This window comes from Tupaia chinensis, unplaced genomic scaffold (assembly GCF_000334495.1).
Source record: "Tupaia chinensis unplaced genomic scaffold, TupChi_1.0 Scaffold144019_1, whole genome shotgun sequence".
Taxonomy (NCBI): domain Eukaryota; kingdom Metazoa; phylum Chordata; class Mammalia; order Scandentia; family Tupaiidae; genus Tupaia; species Tupaia belangeri.
This window is the reverse complement of record NW_006203871.1, coordinates 280,581-296,641: the sequence shown is the minus strand read 5'-3', so window position 1 is coordinate 296,641 and position 16,061 is coordinate 280,581. Positions and strand designations below refer to the sequence as shown.

At 47.8% G+C, this 16,061-nt stretch overlaps 1 protein-coding gene and 1 pseudogene across 1 annotated transcript in view; one reads left to right on the top strand and one right to left on the bottom strand.

Moving 5' to 3' along the window:
• Positions 1–9,861: 9,861 nt before the first annotated feature.
• On the bottom strand, positions 9,862–11,408 carry LOC106733540 (peptidyl-prolyl cis-trans isomerase A-like; annotated as a pseudogene).
• Positions 11,409–15,175: 3,767 nt separating this feature from the next.
• The window catches only part of MOB2 (MOB kinase activator 2), a 17,562-nt gene continuing 16,676 nt past the window's right edge, over positions 15,176–16,061 (top strand). Inside the window, exon 1 of the mRNA XM_006165760.3 lies at positions 15,176–15,379. Coding sequence (XP_006165822.1) covers positions 15,270–15,379 — 110 coding nt within the window. The 5' untranslated portion in view covers positions 15,176–15,269. The remainder of the gene's footprint in view (positions 15,380–16,061) is intronic.

Below are 16,061 nucleotides of genomic sequence, written 5' to 3'. Positions count from 1 at the left end.
CCTACCCAGATAGGCACCTCATTTCTGGCAGGCTCCCAGCTGTGGTGCTTTTGATAGGAGGAAAAGAGCTGCTCTGGCCATAGAGCTTGAGCAAGTAGTGCTACTTTTCGTTGAATGGAAGATGACGGTGGTGTATTCGGGATTTCTTCCTGAGAGTGTTCTCCCCAGGCACATGGTTTGGGAGAAATGGCTCTTCCACCCTGACTAGACATGTCTTTTACCAGGGCCTGCCAGCCAGCCCTGCTTCTATGGCACTCCAGGAGCCTGCAGGGTCTGCTGCAAAGGGTAGCTCACAGGAGTCTGTGGTTTATCTCTAGTGAGCAGGTGGACTGCATTGGTGACGGAGCTGGGTACACTTCGTCATGCTGACTGTGTACTCTAGATGGGATGTTCTGGCCACCTGGGATCTTGAGCCATTCGTGAGGTTGCCCCAGACACTCAGGTCCCTTGCAGACATCTGTGTGTGAGGATGCAGGTGGGGCACCTTTTTCCTGAGGTTGGGGTGCTGTGCGGGAACATCAGGTTGTCCTGGTAGTTGCTGTGGGACCCACATGTCCTGACAGCTGAGCTCTGTAGTGTTCTTAGGGCCTTTGCAGTGTTGTTTGGCTACCCCTCGTGTCTAGAGCCCACTGGGCGTGTGTGTGTGGTCACCCACACGTGTGTGTGAGCTGAGTCCAGAGCCCAAGAATGGAGCTTTCTGGAGGCATCACTCAACTGGCTTGGAGGGAAGGTGGATTCCCTCTCCATCCCCAGGGTGAGCAGAACTGAGGCTAGAGTATCATGCTTCTACATGGAGATAAGCAGATGTCACCCAGGGTGATGGTGTCTGCATGGTGTAGTCATCTAGGACAGCCATCTGTGGGGTTAGGTCCCCTTAGTGAGCCCCATACCTGCATCCTGCTCTTGTCCAGGGCTATCTGGATTTATCTGCCTTTCTGGCCACCACCTGTGAGCTCCCAGCCCTTCTTCCATTGCCTTCTCCACACCACACAGGCCCGGTATGAGTGCAGTTATCCTGCTTAAATTCTGCCTGGCGCCTTGGACATCACATAGACCTCAGCTCACCGCCGCATCTCTGTCCTAGCCCACACTGCTCTTCAGGTGGATGGGATGTTAAAGGTTCCTCCCTAGTTTGCTAGTGCACTTCCCCTTTCCAGCATGCCACAGATGAGCCTGTCAAACCTCAGACCTCACCTGCCACAGGCTCTTTCTCCATGACACCTTTTCACATAGCCTGGCAGGGCAGGACACACTCCATGTGCTGATCCTGGACTTACCAGCCCTGGGTTGGGTCCATGTTGGGCTGGCGATGGGTGGAGGGTATGTAACGTGAGCACAGAAGGCAGGCTGTTTGGAGCAGTCCCTGGCACAAGACCATCTTCCCTGCAGGGCACACAGGACACTGCCCAGGACACTGCCACTTTAAGGGCCTGCAAGTCCCTGTGAAGCTACTGCTTTACCCTGGGACTGACTCCAGGGCTGTGCACCAGGCCTCCCTCCCTCCGGTACATGGGGGAGGACAGGCCTCCCTAGCCTGAGAATCAGTGGGACCCCGCCTGGTAGTGTGAGTCCTGGGACAGAGCCAGGGCTTTCAGAAGCCCGGCCTCAGAACCCTGGGGTGTTTTGTCTAGAATGGCTACCTCAGAAAGTTCTCTTCCATATTTAATTCCTGGGTGGTCTGCTGGCATTCCTCAAGGCATCTGTTTAGTACCTACTGTATGCAGAGCACATTCTCCATGTGTGGGACGAAGCACTGAAGAAGTAGTGCAGATACTTGGCCCGTGAGCTGGCATTTAGCAAGGCATGCAGAAGACGCCACTCCTGGGCTCTCACCATCTCCTTGCCCTGAGTAACTGCCGGAACAGCGGCCAGGCCAGCCAGGTCAGGGAGGCTGCTTCGTGGGTAATCCTCCCCCTTCAGTCTGCTCTGCTTTTCCTCATAGCACTTACTACTGCCTGAGATTTTGTTTTATGGAATTGCCTCCCCCTCCCTAGGGACTTTTCATGTGAGGACAGGGCCCTTTCATCGCCACACCTGGCACCAAGATCAGAATATAGCACAGACTCGTCACCCACCTGTGTCTGTGGAAGGAATGAGTGAGCGAGTGCCTGCAGCCATGAGCTAGACACATGCAGTGCTCTTACTTTCTGTCACCACAGTTGAGTTAGTAACTACAGTTCAGTTCTGACATGGTTGCTATGGTATTGTAGATGCAAGGTCACCTGTGAACGGGTTCCCAGACCATGGGCTGATGCGCGCTACAATAACAGACACACACCTGTGTTGCTGGCTGAATGGATGGGGGTCCAGGGTTCATGGAGGGATGTGCATCTCCTGGCCTCCAGTCAGTGTGATGGCCACTTTGTGGTCAGAGGCAGATTGTAGAACTTAGGAGAGGAGACAGGCCAGAGGTCATGGTCGTGCCTGACAGGAGCTGAGGCACAGAGGGGACGTTGCATGTACGGGTGTGCTTGTGGGATGGGACACACAGTAGGGTCAGAGATGAGGTCTTGGCTCTTAGAGTGGCAGACCTGGACATTGGATACTAACCGCTGACATAGAACCTGCTCATTCCTGTTCCCCACTTTTGACAGACAGTGCCTCGGCTCCGTTCCACAGACCCCTTACCTACTGCAGCCACAGGGCTGGGTACATGGCTAGAGTTCCCTGGCGACTGGGTGCCACGGACGGACCACCTCTGCTGTGGGGCCTCCGAAGGTCTGCTTTCCCCAAATCTGTTATGCAGGTCTGCGTTTGGGGTCAGCACCACCCCTTAGTGTGGTGACCAAACACCTGAGGCAGATCGTGTCTTACAGAAGTCATACAGAGGCTGTGGGGGAGGGTCTGTTTTACCAGTGTTCCTGGCTCCTGTGAGCCCATAATTCTGTAGTCATGTGCTTGACAGTCTCAGCCTTGGAGAAGCATCTATTTGGGCATTGTCATGGAACCTTTTAGGGCATGGAACATGGGCTTGGTTCTGGCCCAATAGTGCTAAAAAAACATGTTGGAAAGGATAAGGTAGGTTTTCGTTTGTTTGATTAATTAATTATGGCTCAGCACCTTTCCACACCTGTAACTTCTCTGTGCTTTAAGGCACTATTTTCTGGCCTTGATGCCAACATGGAATTTCTTTCATTCATCCCGCAAACACTGACTACTGGTCCCTGTCCTGGGTGCCAGGAATGTAATGGACACAGACCGCCGTGTGTGGAGAGCTTACCTTCTAACAGGAGGGCGGGACAAACATGCCTGACTGTGCTGATGAGGGTCAGATAGGGAAATAATGCAGGGTGAAAGGAGTGAGCAGGGCTGAGGAGGACCTCAAGGAGGGGCTCTTTATGAGCAAGGGACCTGAGGGAAGTGGGTGACTAGCGAACAAGGACACTGTTGTAACTGACATATCATAAAGTAGAGGAAGTTACTTTCTAAAGGGATTGTTGTTTTGCAAACCAACCGGCACTCTATGAGTGTTCCCATTGCTCCGTCTCATTAGCACTTGGCAAAACTCATCTCTTTAACTTTAGCTGTTCTGGTTGACGTATTCTTATATCTCATTGAGGCTTTATTTCACTTAGAGCTAATGATGTTGAGAATCTCTTCGTATGCTTATTTTGTGAATCATTTCTTGGTGAAGTATGTTCCATCTTTTGTCCATTTTTATTAGTTGTTGTCTTGTTACTGAGTTGTCAATGATCATTGTATATTCTGTATACAAGTCCTTTATGAGAAATGTGTTTTAAGAAATTCTCCCCTGGGAATACAAGTCCTTTATGAGAAATGTGTTTTAAGGACTTCTCCCCGGGGCCCAGCCAGTGGCATGGAGGTTAAAACTTAGGATTCTCATGTGGCCAACTATGGTTTGAGTCCTGGACCCCATGGGTTGAAAATCATGGCGGGCATATGTGTGCACATGCCTAAAATCCCAAGAGGAGAATGGAATAGAAGGGACTGTGACATGGCCATCTATCCCCCTAAGGGTTATCTCTCTCTCTCTTTCTCTCTCTTTCTGGTGAGCACATATGCCCCATGGCAAAAACCTTTATAAAAAAATTCTTTCCAGCTATGGCTTGTTCTCTGAGTATCCTTATTAAGCAGCTTGAGCTTATTGGGTGTCTGATCGCTCTGTACGTTTGTTTTTCTCTGTTTCATTTTGGATAGCTTTTGATACTGTATCTTCAGGTTCATAAATCTTTGCTTTTGTGGTGTTCAATCTGTGTTTAATCCTATCCAGGGTAATTTTTGTTTGTTTGTTTTTGTTTTGTTTTGAGAGGTTTTTGCTACAGGGCACGTGCATTCACCAGACAGAGACAGAAAGCGAGAAATCACCCCCCAGGGAGGATGGCCACGCCGCATTCCTTCTCCTCCATTCTCCTCTCGGGATCTTGGGCACACACGCACACATGCCCGGCGTGAGTTTTAAGCCACTGGGTCCGGGACTCGAACTGCGGTCGGCTAAGTGGGAGTTCAGCGACATTGTCATTACGCTAACTGCTGATCCCCGGGGTTATTTTTTTTAATCTTAGATAGTTTAGTTTATATGTCTAGAAGTTCAATTTGGATCTTGTAAAAAAGAAATCTTGTAAAAGCTAATTTTTTTTTAAAATCTCTACTTAACTGCCCAGTATCTTCTCCAGGTTTCTGAACAGGTGGATTATAATTATAATGAGGCCTTATTTTATTTTATTTTATTATTATTTTTTCTCTTTTTCTTTAATTTTATTTATTCATTCACATATTTTAATTTAACTAGAGAGAGAGAGAAAGTGAGAAAGCAAGCCACCAGATCCAGGTCTCGAACTGTGGTTGGCCATGTGGGAGTGTCCAGCGCTTTAACCACCATGCCATTTGCTGGTTCCTGTTTTATTATTATATTTTAAGACAAGGTCTCACTGTATTATGATCCTTCTGCCTCATATTCCCAAATAACTGGAACCACAGGCACCTGACACCATGCCTGGCCTTGCTATTAGGCCAGAATCAAACCTGGGCTTCCCACATGGTCCTAGCCCATGGAATACAGTGTCTTTGCAGTGCCTGGTTGGCTATGGGAGTCCAGTGCTTAACCACCAGGCCCCTTGCTCGCACCTGCATGTGGATACTCTGGAGCTTTGTTTCTTGGACTCAGGTAAGTCCCTTGCAAGGAGCTGATTTCTTTTCATTCTTGTGTTTGCTCTTTTTTGATGGGTCATGACAGTGTTTCCTTTAGGGCTAATTATTCTCACTGCTGATTCAGGACCCTCCTGAGGACTCTATCTTTTGTCTGTGAGCCATGAGTTTTACAGTCTGCCCAAGTCTTGAGGTTGCGCCCTCAAATCCTCAGATGACTCTCCTTACCTCATTTGTTCCCAATATGCACACCATGATCAATTCTCCGCTGAGGGTCTGGTAGGGCCTCTTAGCAGCTCTCTCCTCTTGGGTGCTCCAAGGACCCCAAAACCTCTGACTGCTTTACCCTCCCCAGACTGTTGATGTGTCTCTTGCACTCAAAATTCACTGGACTCTGCTGTGTCTTTCTTGTTCTGCAAACTCCATCAGGCAGTGGAATAGAGGAAGGTTTGTTTGTCTCCTGTCTGTCCCATGGGGATCGCTGTTCTTCATTGCCTGATGTCCATCTAGTGTCCTGAAAACTGCCATTGCCATTTCATGTACTCCGTCTAGTGGTTTGTTGTTTTTATGGGAGGTTAAATCCAGTCCCTCTTACTCCATTGTGACTGGGAGTAGACAGAAAGTTTGTTTTGAAGAACTTGTGTTTGAAAGGTGTGTTTCCTAATAGTTACTAATTACGACTCCATAGTGACTTCATTTACTTAATTGTTTTTTCTATTCATTTTGAAGTCTAAGGTATGAACACATTTGGTATAAAACAGGTTTCTGCCTTTTTTTTTAACGTGGGAAAACGGGCGGGGGGGCGGGGGGCAGGAGAAAGGCTCTCGGGGCGTTCAGAAAGTTCTGTTTCCATGTGTTCCCTAAGTTGCAAATCCAGTGCAGTAAATTTTGGGGGATACTTATCACTGTGGAGCTGTATGCACCTGCTCCTACTGCTATCCTTCCTAGCTTCCTAGCCTCACCCCCCAGATGTCTGTCCAGTGATCAGACTGCCTGGAGCTTGCGAGCCTACCAGGCTCCCACAATGCAGAGGGAATCCCCGATGAGTGTATTGCACCATCAGCTGTCAAGCAGGACTCTAGAAGTAGACAGTCATTCTAGTCCTTCCTTCGGATAGACAGACTGGACTTGCCTGAGTAGGAGGGTGAAATCCCCCATGAATGTAGAGCAGATGTTCTTGAGTATGCAAAAAACTATCGACGAGTTTCTCATTGCCCCTTGGGTACACATCCTCCTTGCCTAGTAATTCAGTGTGATTTTAAAGAAATTATTATAGCCACCAGTAGTTGATATCGTTTTTTCCTTCTTTTAAAAGTAGACAGAGTCCTTTCAAAGTTCTTGGGTTCTGGGTTTTGCTGAAAACGCTAGTCGTGTTGGCTGTCTGGAGACATGTATTTTTCTTAGCAGATCAGGAAATGAGTAATCTCACATCCCTTCTACACAACACACACCTTTCCACACCCAAGCAGAACCTCCTGGAGGAGAGGAGAGAGAAGAGCAAGGTTGGGATCACTGTGGCTTCTGTCAGTTGTAGTGAGATTTCTGAGGGCTTGTGCTTTTGTCAAGCACTGCTTGCCAAACAGAGAGTAGTGAATGGGTTAACCACACTGCCAGGGTTTGTTTTTCCATGTGGAGGATGTGTTAGGTCAACATTCTTAGATACCAGGTGTTATGTGTCCAGCCGCACAGACTGTGGTCTTCCCACTGTAGACAGGAAGAATATCACTGTGGTTCTGAGTATTCTCTGGGGCCTGTCCTCCTGGGTTTGATTTTGCCCCTGCTATTCCCACCAGCCTGGTTTCTTAAGCTGGTGAGGGGAGTGAGAGGTGTGGTTTCTGCACAGATTTCCTGGGAGTTACATAGGGATCATCTTCAGCTATCCCTTCCTGCCAGCTGGCTACGGACACTGAAAGCACCCATAGAGGAGGACACATGGGTGAGCCCCTCTCGGACACTGGGAATGGTGGTAGTCTGCCAAAAGCGACTATGAGCCGAGAGTTTGTCACTTGGGGCAGAGCTGCATGCGCAGACACGAACACTTGAGAGAGAGCGCTTTGTAGATCCAGAAGTGCTGTCCTACAACAGTCATGAAACAAGATCACATATTTAGCTTATGTCTGATGTCCCCACCCCTTGTCTCAAGTCTGAATGCCAGGCAGTAAGCGTGGCTGTTCACAGAGAACAGCGGCACTACAGGTAAATTGTTGTTAAGGAAAAGTAAGGTGTGAAGGTGTGGGGTTCAGAGGAAGCTCCTCTCTGAAGAAATTCTGTGCTGTTTGTTTTTGTGATAGGTGTTGTGTTCCTGTGCTGATTTTGAAAGAAGTGTGTCTAGTAAGCAAGAGTACATGGTTTTTAAGTGTGTACTCTTGTATGCGGCTGGGTTGTTTTTTGTTTGTTTTAGTTTTGTTTGTTATGTGCTCTCTGGAGAGCGGGGAGAGAGAGAGAGAGATACAGAAAGAGGAAAATTGAGAAATCACCCCCCATCCCAGGAGGATTGGCCATGCCACAGTCCCTTCTCCATTTTCCTCTCAGGATTTTGGACATGCCTACTGGGATTTTCAGGCCACTGGATCTGGAACTCTAGCTGTGGTTGCCACATGGGAGTCCAGCTTCTTAACCACCACGCCACCTGCTAGACTCCATGACAGCTTTTTTTCTTTTTTGGAGAGTTTTTTGCTATAGGATGCGAACACTTGCCAGAAAGACAGAGACAGAGAGAAAGTAAGAAATCACCCCCGGGAGGGATGGCCATGCCGCAATCCCTTCTCCTCCATTCTCTTTTCGGGATCTTGGGCACACATGCACATGCGCCTGCTGTGAGTTTAAGCCACTGGGTCCAGGACATGAACCACGGTCGACTACATGGGAATTCAGTGACATAGCCATTACGCCAACTGCTAGTCCCCCATGACTGCATTTTAATCCCATACCCAACACAGTTGTAATATCCCACCATCACTCAAGTTATTTTGAAATAAATTCTGAACTTATATTACTTCATCTGTAAGTATCTCTGTAGGTATGTAAAGGATAGGGATTATTTTTTTTTAACATAAGACACCTCATTAGCATAGCAAAAGTAGTAATTTCTTAGTAACATTGAGTATCCAATCAGTGTTCATGTTTCTACAGTTTCTTTTGACTAATTTTCAGTGAGCTTGTGGTTTCAAATAAGATGTATACATTGCAGGTGCTAGGTGGATTTTGTAACTTTTTTCTTTTTTAAAAAATTTTTTAAAATAAGATTTTATTTACTATTATTATTATTTTTAATTTGCTATAGGACATGTGTACTCACCAGAGAGAGAGAGAGAGGGGAGAAAGCAAGCCTTTAGGTTCAGGGCTCAAACCACAGTTGGCCATGTGGGATTCCAGTGCCTTAACCATCATACCACTTGCTGGCCCCATTTTTTTCTTTTTAACCTTATAGTTTGAAATAATTACAAGCTCATAAGAAGTTGCAAAAATAATACAGAAAACCCAGTGGTCTCTTAGCCAGCCTTCCTTTGGTGGCCCCATGAGCCACAACTGGACTATAATGGCAGATTGGACCACTGGTGTGGCACTGTCTTGCTTACAGGACCGCAGGCTCTGTCTTTTGAGTTTCTTGGGTTGCATTTCTGTCCTTTTTTTTTTTTTTTTTTTAAAGTTTTTGTCATAAATCATGCACTTGCTGGAGAGAGAGGTAGAGCGACAGAAGGAAAGTGAAAAATCACCCCCTTCCAGGGGGATGGCCACATCACAATCTTTTCTATTTTCCTCCTGAGATTTTGGGCACACATATACACATGAGCCCAGTGTGAATTTCAAGCCATCAGGTGTGGTCAGCCATGTGGGAGTCCAGTGCCTTTGCTACCATGCTGTTTTTCCTGCCCTTTTTTCTCCATCCAGTTATCTTGCTAATGGACCAGTCATTTTTTTCCTGTGCTATTGCTCACCATCTGGATTTGCTGATTGCTTCTTTGTGGTGATGTGTGGCTTTCTGTGTGGAATATAATTTGGTCACTACATCTAGACCACCATTATTATTTGGTCCTCTTCACATTCTTTTTAGGTAGAGGCAGGCAACTGTCGGCTGTGATGTACTTTCAGTAGGAGTTGTGTGATGGGTGGTGGTCTTTTTGTGTTATTTAATGCTATTATTGACCATGGTCTAGAATCTTTCTCTTTCTATAAGGGCACTAATCCCTCATGACCTTAGGTAGCCCTCATCACCTCCCAAAACCCCATCTCCAAATGCCATCACATTAGGGGTTAGGGCTTCAACACACCACAGTCTGGAAAACGGGGGATTACGGCTCAACTCATTCATTTCCCTGAACTTGGGGGCCACTGCCTGTTGTCCATCATCTGAAGACAGTTGCTTCTTACATTTTATCCTGATGGTGGAGGTCAAGTCCATTGTCAGCTTACTGCACAATAGGTGGACATGGAAATCTCTTCATTCCTCCTTTATTTAAAACAGTTCTTCCTTTCTTCTGTTAAACTGTATTGGTTTGCTTTGTGTGTATGTGTGTTTCAAGTTCACAGTTCATTTCTAAGTTGTTTATCCTATCATTTCTGATTTTTATTTCGAGTTCTTTTTTCAGTCACTTTTCTTTTTCTTTTTCTTTTTCTTTTTGTCACTTAGTTTTTATTTCATAATAATAAACTTAACTTTGCAGTTCAGCTACATTTGGAGGGGAATAAGGAAAATATGGAACCCAAAGAACTGCAGTGAGAGCACAGGTCGTAGGACACAGTGAGCAGATGGGGTGGAGGGTGCTCTCCTGAGCTACAGAAGGATAGGTCTGGTGGGTAAGAGAAAACAAGTCACATTCATTAGCGCTGTCCCCAGCCAGCAATGGTGATTTTCTTGCTGGTCTTGCCATTCTTGGACCCAAAGCGCTCCATGGCTTCCACGGTATTCATGCCCTCTTTCACCTTGCCAAAGACCACATGCTTGCCATCCAACCACTCAGTCTCGGCAGTGCAGGTGAAAACCTGAGAACCATTTGTGTTGGGTCCAGCATTTGCCATGGACAAGATGCCAGGACCTGTGTGTTTCAGGATGAAGCTCTCATCCTCGAATTTCTCCCCAGAGATGGACTTGCCACCAGTTCCATTATGGCGTGTAAAGTCGCCCCCCCCTGGCACGTAAACCCTGGGATAATTCTGTGAAAGCAGGAACCCCTATAACCAAATCCTTTCTCTCCAGTGCTCAAAGCATGAAAGTTCTCTACTGTCTTTGGAACTTTGTCTGCAAACAGGGCTCGCCGTCAACAGCGATGTCGAAGAACACACAAGGGTTGACCATGGTTGAGGGCGAGACACTCAAGCGGCGGCGTCTGCAAAGCCTTTTTTCAGTCACTTTTCAAATGCTTTCTTAAATAATTGTGTTTTTTCAGTTTGCAAATTCTGATTTATTTGTTTATGTTTGTGTCTTTTTGGAATGTTTTAATTGTCGATGGGGTCTATTGTCTTCTTTATTCTCTTTTATTTTCACTGGGCTCAACCATGCATCTTTTTCCTGCTTTCTTTTAAGTGAACTAAGTTTTCCTGTGCTTTTGTGAGGGTGCGTCTGGGATTACTTTGCTGCCTCTACAGTTCTTGAATTCCCTGTTCTCTTGTTTTCTCAAAGTGATTAAAAAAAAAACATGTGGCTCCTCCAGGTGTCTCCTTAGAGGGGGGAGGTCACAGACGTACAGGCAAGAGGAAGTGGGTCGGATGATCCATGTGGTAATGGGTTAGAGTTGGAGACATCAGGATGAATTCATGCTTAGCTTAATATGGATACAGAAGTTTAATATATGGATGGAGAGTTAAACTTAGAGTTATGTGTGTATACACACGTCTCCCTGCCGTTTCAACTGAGAGAGCCCAGAACCAAAACAGTTCAGTAACAGTGAACACTCTCAGTTCCTAGAGCTTGGCTTCTAATATACTCCAGTAGAAGAACCAGGGCACCTTGAAGAAATAGTTGATTCTTGGGCAGGGGCAGAAAAGGCTCAAGATGAACCTGGAGCATTCTGTAATTCTAGAAAGTCAGGAAGTGCCTGAAGATATTCACACAGTGATGAGAGCACATCAGAGGACACAGGAACCAGGACCGGCAGTTAGCGTAATGGCTATGTCGCTGGACTCCTACATAGTGGAATGCAGTTCGAGTCCCGGACCTGGTGCTTAAACTCATGTTGGGCATGTGTGCATGCATGCCCAACCAGTGCTCAAAGCATGAAAGTTCTCTACTGTCTTTGGAACTTTGTCTGCAAACAGGGCTCGCCGTCAACAGCGATGTCGAAGAACACACAAGGGTTGACCATGGTTGAGGGCGAGACACTCAAGCGGCGGCGTCTGCAAAGCCTTTTTTCAGTCACTTTTCAAATGCTTTCTTAAATAATTGTGTTTTTTCAGTTTGCAAATTCTGATTTATTTGTTTATGTTTGTGTCTTTTTGGAATGTTTTAATTGTCGATGGGGTCTATTGTCTTCTTTATTCTCTTTTATTTTCACTGGGCTCAACCATGCATCTTTTTCCTGCTTTCTTTTAAGTGAACTAAGTTTTCCTGTGCTTTTGTGAGGGTGCGTCTGGGATTACTTTGCTGCCTCTACAGTTCTTGAATTCCCTGTTCTCTTGTTTTCTCAAAGTGATTAAAAAAAAAACATGTGGCTCCTCCAGGTGTCTCCTTAGAGGGGGGAGGTCACAGACGTACAGGCAAGAGGAAGTGGGTCGGATGATCCATGTGGTAATGGGTTAGAGTTGGAGACATCAGGATGAATTCATGCTTAGCTTAATATGGATACAGAAGTTTAATATATGGATGGAGAGTTAAACTTAGAGTTATGTGTGTATACACACGTCTCCCTGCCGTTTCAACTGAGAGAGCCCAGAACCAAAACAGTTCAGTAACAGTGAACACTCTCAGTTCCTAGAGCTTGGCTTCTAATATACTCCAGTAGAAGAACCAGGGCACCTTGAAGAAATAGTTGATTCTTGGGCAGGGGCAGAAAAGGCTCAAGATGAACCTGGAGCATTCTGTAATTCTAGAAAGTCAGGAAGTGCCTGAAGATATTCACACAGTGATGAGAGCACATCAGAGGACACAGGAACCAGGACCGGCAGTTAGCGTAATGGCTATGTCGCTGGACTCCTACATAGTGGAATGCAGTTCGAGTCCCGGACCTGGTGCTTAAACTCATGTTGGGCATGTGTGCATGCATGCCCAAGATCCCAAGAGGAAAATGGAGGAGAAGGGATTGCGGTGTGGCCATCTCCCTGGGGGGTGATTTCTCGCTTTCTGTCTCGCTGTCTCTCTCTGTTTGGCAAGCGATGCATCCTAAAGAAAAAAAAAATTAAAATTAAAAAGAAAGAGGACACAGGAACTAACTGAGGAGTTCCCTGGGCCAAAGATGAACCAGTTTGATTAACAGAATAAAGCAATATTGCATTATAATTTAAGATGTGGCACAAATGTCCATGATTCCATACTGATATAAATAAGGGATTAAATAAAGTAATAAATGGACAATAGACCAATCTTTTAAGCAGAAGTATTCCAAACAAATTATACTTCACCCCGGGCCAGCAGGTGGTTAGGTGATTGGATCCCACAATGCCAAGTATGTGGTTCAGGTCCCTGATCCAGTGGCTTGAGAAACAAACTGGGCACATGTGCACGCTCGCCCAAAATCCTGAGTCAAGAATAGAGGAGAAGGGATTGTGGCATGGCCTTCTGCCCAGGGGATGATTTCTCACTTTCCCTCTCTCTGTCTCTTTCTGGCAAGCGTATATGCCCTGTAACAAATTTAAAAAAAAATGTGTATATATATATATATATATATATACACACACACACACACACACACACACACACACACACACACAGACACACACACACGTACACACACACTCCACCTTCAAAGAGGTGTGGGGCATTACTCCCCACCTCTAAATGTGGGCTGCACATAGCAACTTCTTCCAGGGAGCAAGGAATGAAAAGGGAGACAGATGCTACAGTGGAGAAAGCTTAGCCAGGAGCTGAAGGCCAACACCGGTGGTGGTAAGTCCTGTAACTATGTGCCTTTGGTAGGATGTGATGAGGACAGCATCTTATCTCTAGGGTCTTCTTCCCCAAAACCTACAACCCCACTCTAACCATGACAAAAACACCAGACAGATCCCTGTAAAGGGAGCATCCTGCAGAATCCTTGACCAGCCCTCCTCAAAATGATCCAGGTCATCAGAAAGGAAAGGAGTCTGATAAACTCACAGCCAGCAGGAGCCTAAGAGAACAGGATCAACAGGCTCTCGAATGGGGTCCAGGGACAAGAAGAGGACTTGAGAGAAAACTGAGGAAACTGAATCGAGGATGGATCTGAATGTGTCTACGCTGATTCATCATCATGACGAATGTCCTATACCTGTAGGAGTTAGCAGTAGGGAAGTAGGGTACTGGGTGTTCGGGGATTCTGTACTATTTTTTGAAGTTTTCTGTAAATTAAAAACTAGTAGTTTATTAAAAACAAAGTAAAATAGTCCCCCCCGCCCACACACACACACACAGCCCTGTGTGTCGAGTTCTGTTTTGTCCATTTTTGTCCAGTCTCCCTTTTCTCTGCCTGATGTTTCTACCTTACTTTGTTCTTCTGCTCCTGCATGCTCCTCGGGGCCTGGCTTTGCTCTGAGGGTACTTTGGCTGTTGCTTTTCCAGCAGTGATAGAGCCAGGCCACAGTAGCACCTGCCTCCACCCTCACGCCCTCTGAGGTGGCACCACAAATTCTGCAGGGTGCTCGCCAGATGTGTTCCTTTTCCCAGAGGGACCTTCTGTGATCCACCTGCTGCCCTTTTGATAGGCCAAAAACCTGCTCTATGTGCATTTTCTCCCGAACACAAACAACACACATTCTCCACTTGCAGGCCTGTCACCCTCAAGATAGCCACGCAGGCTACAGAACTGCTGCAGTACTTGTAAAGCCACTGACCCAGGCTTGAGGCTTTGGGGTGTGTGTATCCTCACCATGTGTTCAAGCTGCAGCCTGGCTTGCTTCGTTCTGAGTGTGTGCCTCATCTTCACCCTGTGTCCTTGCCAGTGTTTACCCTGAGGTCTTCCTCCTGACTGTTCCCCTCAGCACCGCCCTCACCTGGCTCCCAGTCACTCCTGTTCTCCTTCAGCCAGAGTTGCCCCCATATATCCCTCCTCCGATCCTGCATATGAACACCTTTGCACTCAGCAGGCTGTGTGCTCCCTCCCCCAGGCCTCTGCACATGCAGACCATATCTCCTCACTAGCTGGCAAGCCCCTACAGTGTGCCTCCCAGTCCTTGATCCCATGACTCACTGGGAGCCTCACCTGGCCTGGAGTGGCCCTCCCTAAAGGTTCCCCTTTGCCATGTAGGTGTCCTGCTGGCACGTCTCCCTGCTGTCTGTGGTGCCAGAGTTTATGTGACACTACTGGGCCATAGCACGCCCATGCCAGTGGAGAGGGAGATGTTGTGAGTGCACGGGACACACATTCTAGCTGCCCGAGATCCACCAGGCTGCTCATTCCATGGAGATGATTCCTTCCCGCTCCTAACAGTCCTTCTAGGCCTGCTGTTGACCCGTGCCAGCTCAGGGCCCCCTGGATGCCTTGCAAGCCTGTCAGACCTTGTGTTCAGTTAGAGACCCTACCTCAAGTGCCACCAGCCTCTGTCCCTACCCTGCAGGTACACACTGGCCTGCCTGTCCCTTGCCTAGGCCTCAGAGGCCCTGTCTGCTGGCTTCCTGCCTAGGCTTGTCTTGGTGTGGCTGGGATCTAGCAGCTGCCCACCACCTGCCTGTTGAGAAGGACTTTTCTGGCGGGCTTGCACCTCAGGGTCTCAGGAGTCTCTCTGAGGGTTCTCCCTGGCCCTGGCCCCACCCTCCTGGACGTACTGCATGCCGTGGCCACTCCCCCACCCCAGCCCACACTGTTTTGTGACACTGTCACTTTGAAAGGGCTGATTCAGACACTCCCTTATTTAACCAGCCCTTGCTGGCCTTCCTCTGGAAAGGGAGCAGCTGTTTGTATCTGCCAGCGTCTCTATTGGCTGAGGAGAAACGGTACAGGCACTTCCGAGGGAGGGAGCCTAGAGCGAGGGAACCCGGAGCAACTGACCAGCGGTGGGCCTGAGTTTTCCTCCCCGCTGGTGTGTGCCCCTGTATCATGCTTGGGGATCACTGTGGTCTCCCTGCAGACCGAGCTCTGCTTAGCCAGCCCCCCAGAACTGGACTCCGTTGCAAAATGGTACTTCAGGCAGTCAGCAAAGTGCTCAGGTAACTACCTGCCAGCTTGAACGCTGGCTGTGGGGAAAGGGGGCAGCCAGGGTTGGGGTAGTAGGAGTGTTTGTGTGACCGCCCTACCCTACTTCCGAAAGTCAGGCTAGGGAGGCAGTTGACTGTTGTCTGTGGTTGCCCTTGAGGTCAGGGAGGCAGTGACTATGTGGTGGGCCATGCTGAGTGGGCCGGGCCAGGGTGGCTCCTGTTGCCTTGGGTGTGCAGCTATGTGACTGCAGGGCCCAGTGTGTACCACCCAGGGCCAGCAAGTGGGGACTGGAACTTTATTTGGCTGGCGAGGCTTATCACAACAACCTGCACTTCCTGCTGCTCCCTAGAGGAAGGGAAGAAGGGAGTGCTCTAGAGGGTCGGGATGGAGACAGAGAACCCAGCAGTGACCTGGCCGCCTTGTATTTCTGGATCTACTCCTCTCGCCAGCACAGGAATCCTGCTCCATGCCCTCTGTAGCCCACTGGACAGTGGGTGATAGCACTGTCAGGTGTGTCTGACCTGTTGTCTCTGCCTGTGGCTGTTTGTCCCTGGGTGGGGTCGTCCAAATCTGTCCTCAAGTGGCCCCCATCCAGAGAAGTGACATGAACTCCCTGGGCACCTGATTGTGGGTTGGTTACTGTAGGGGATGTTGCCAATAAAGCCTTTTCTGTGAGTTTTCTCACCTCTTTCC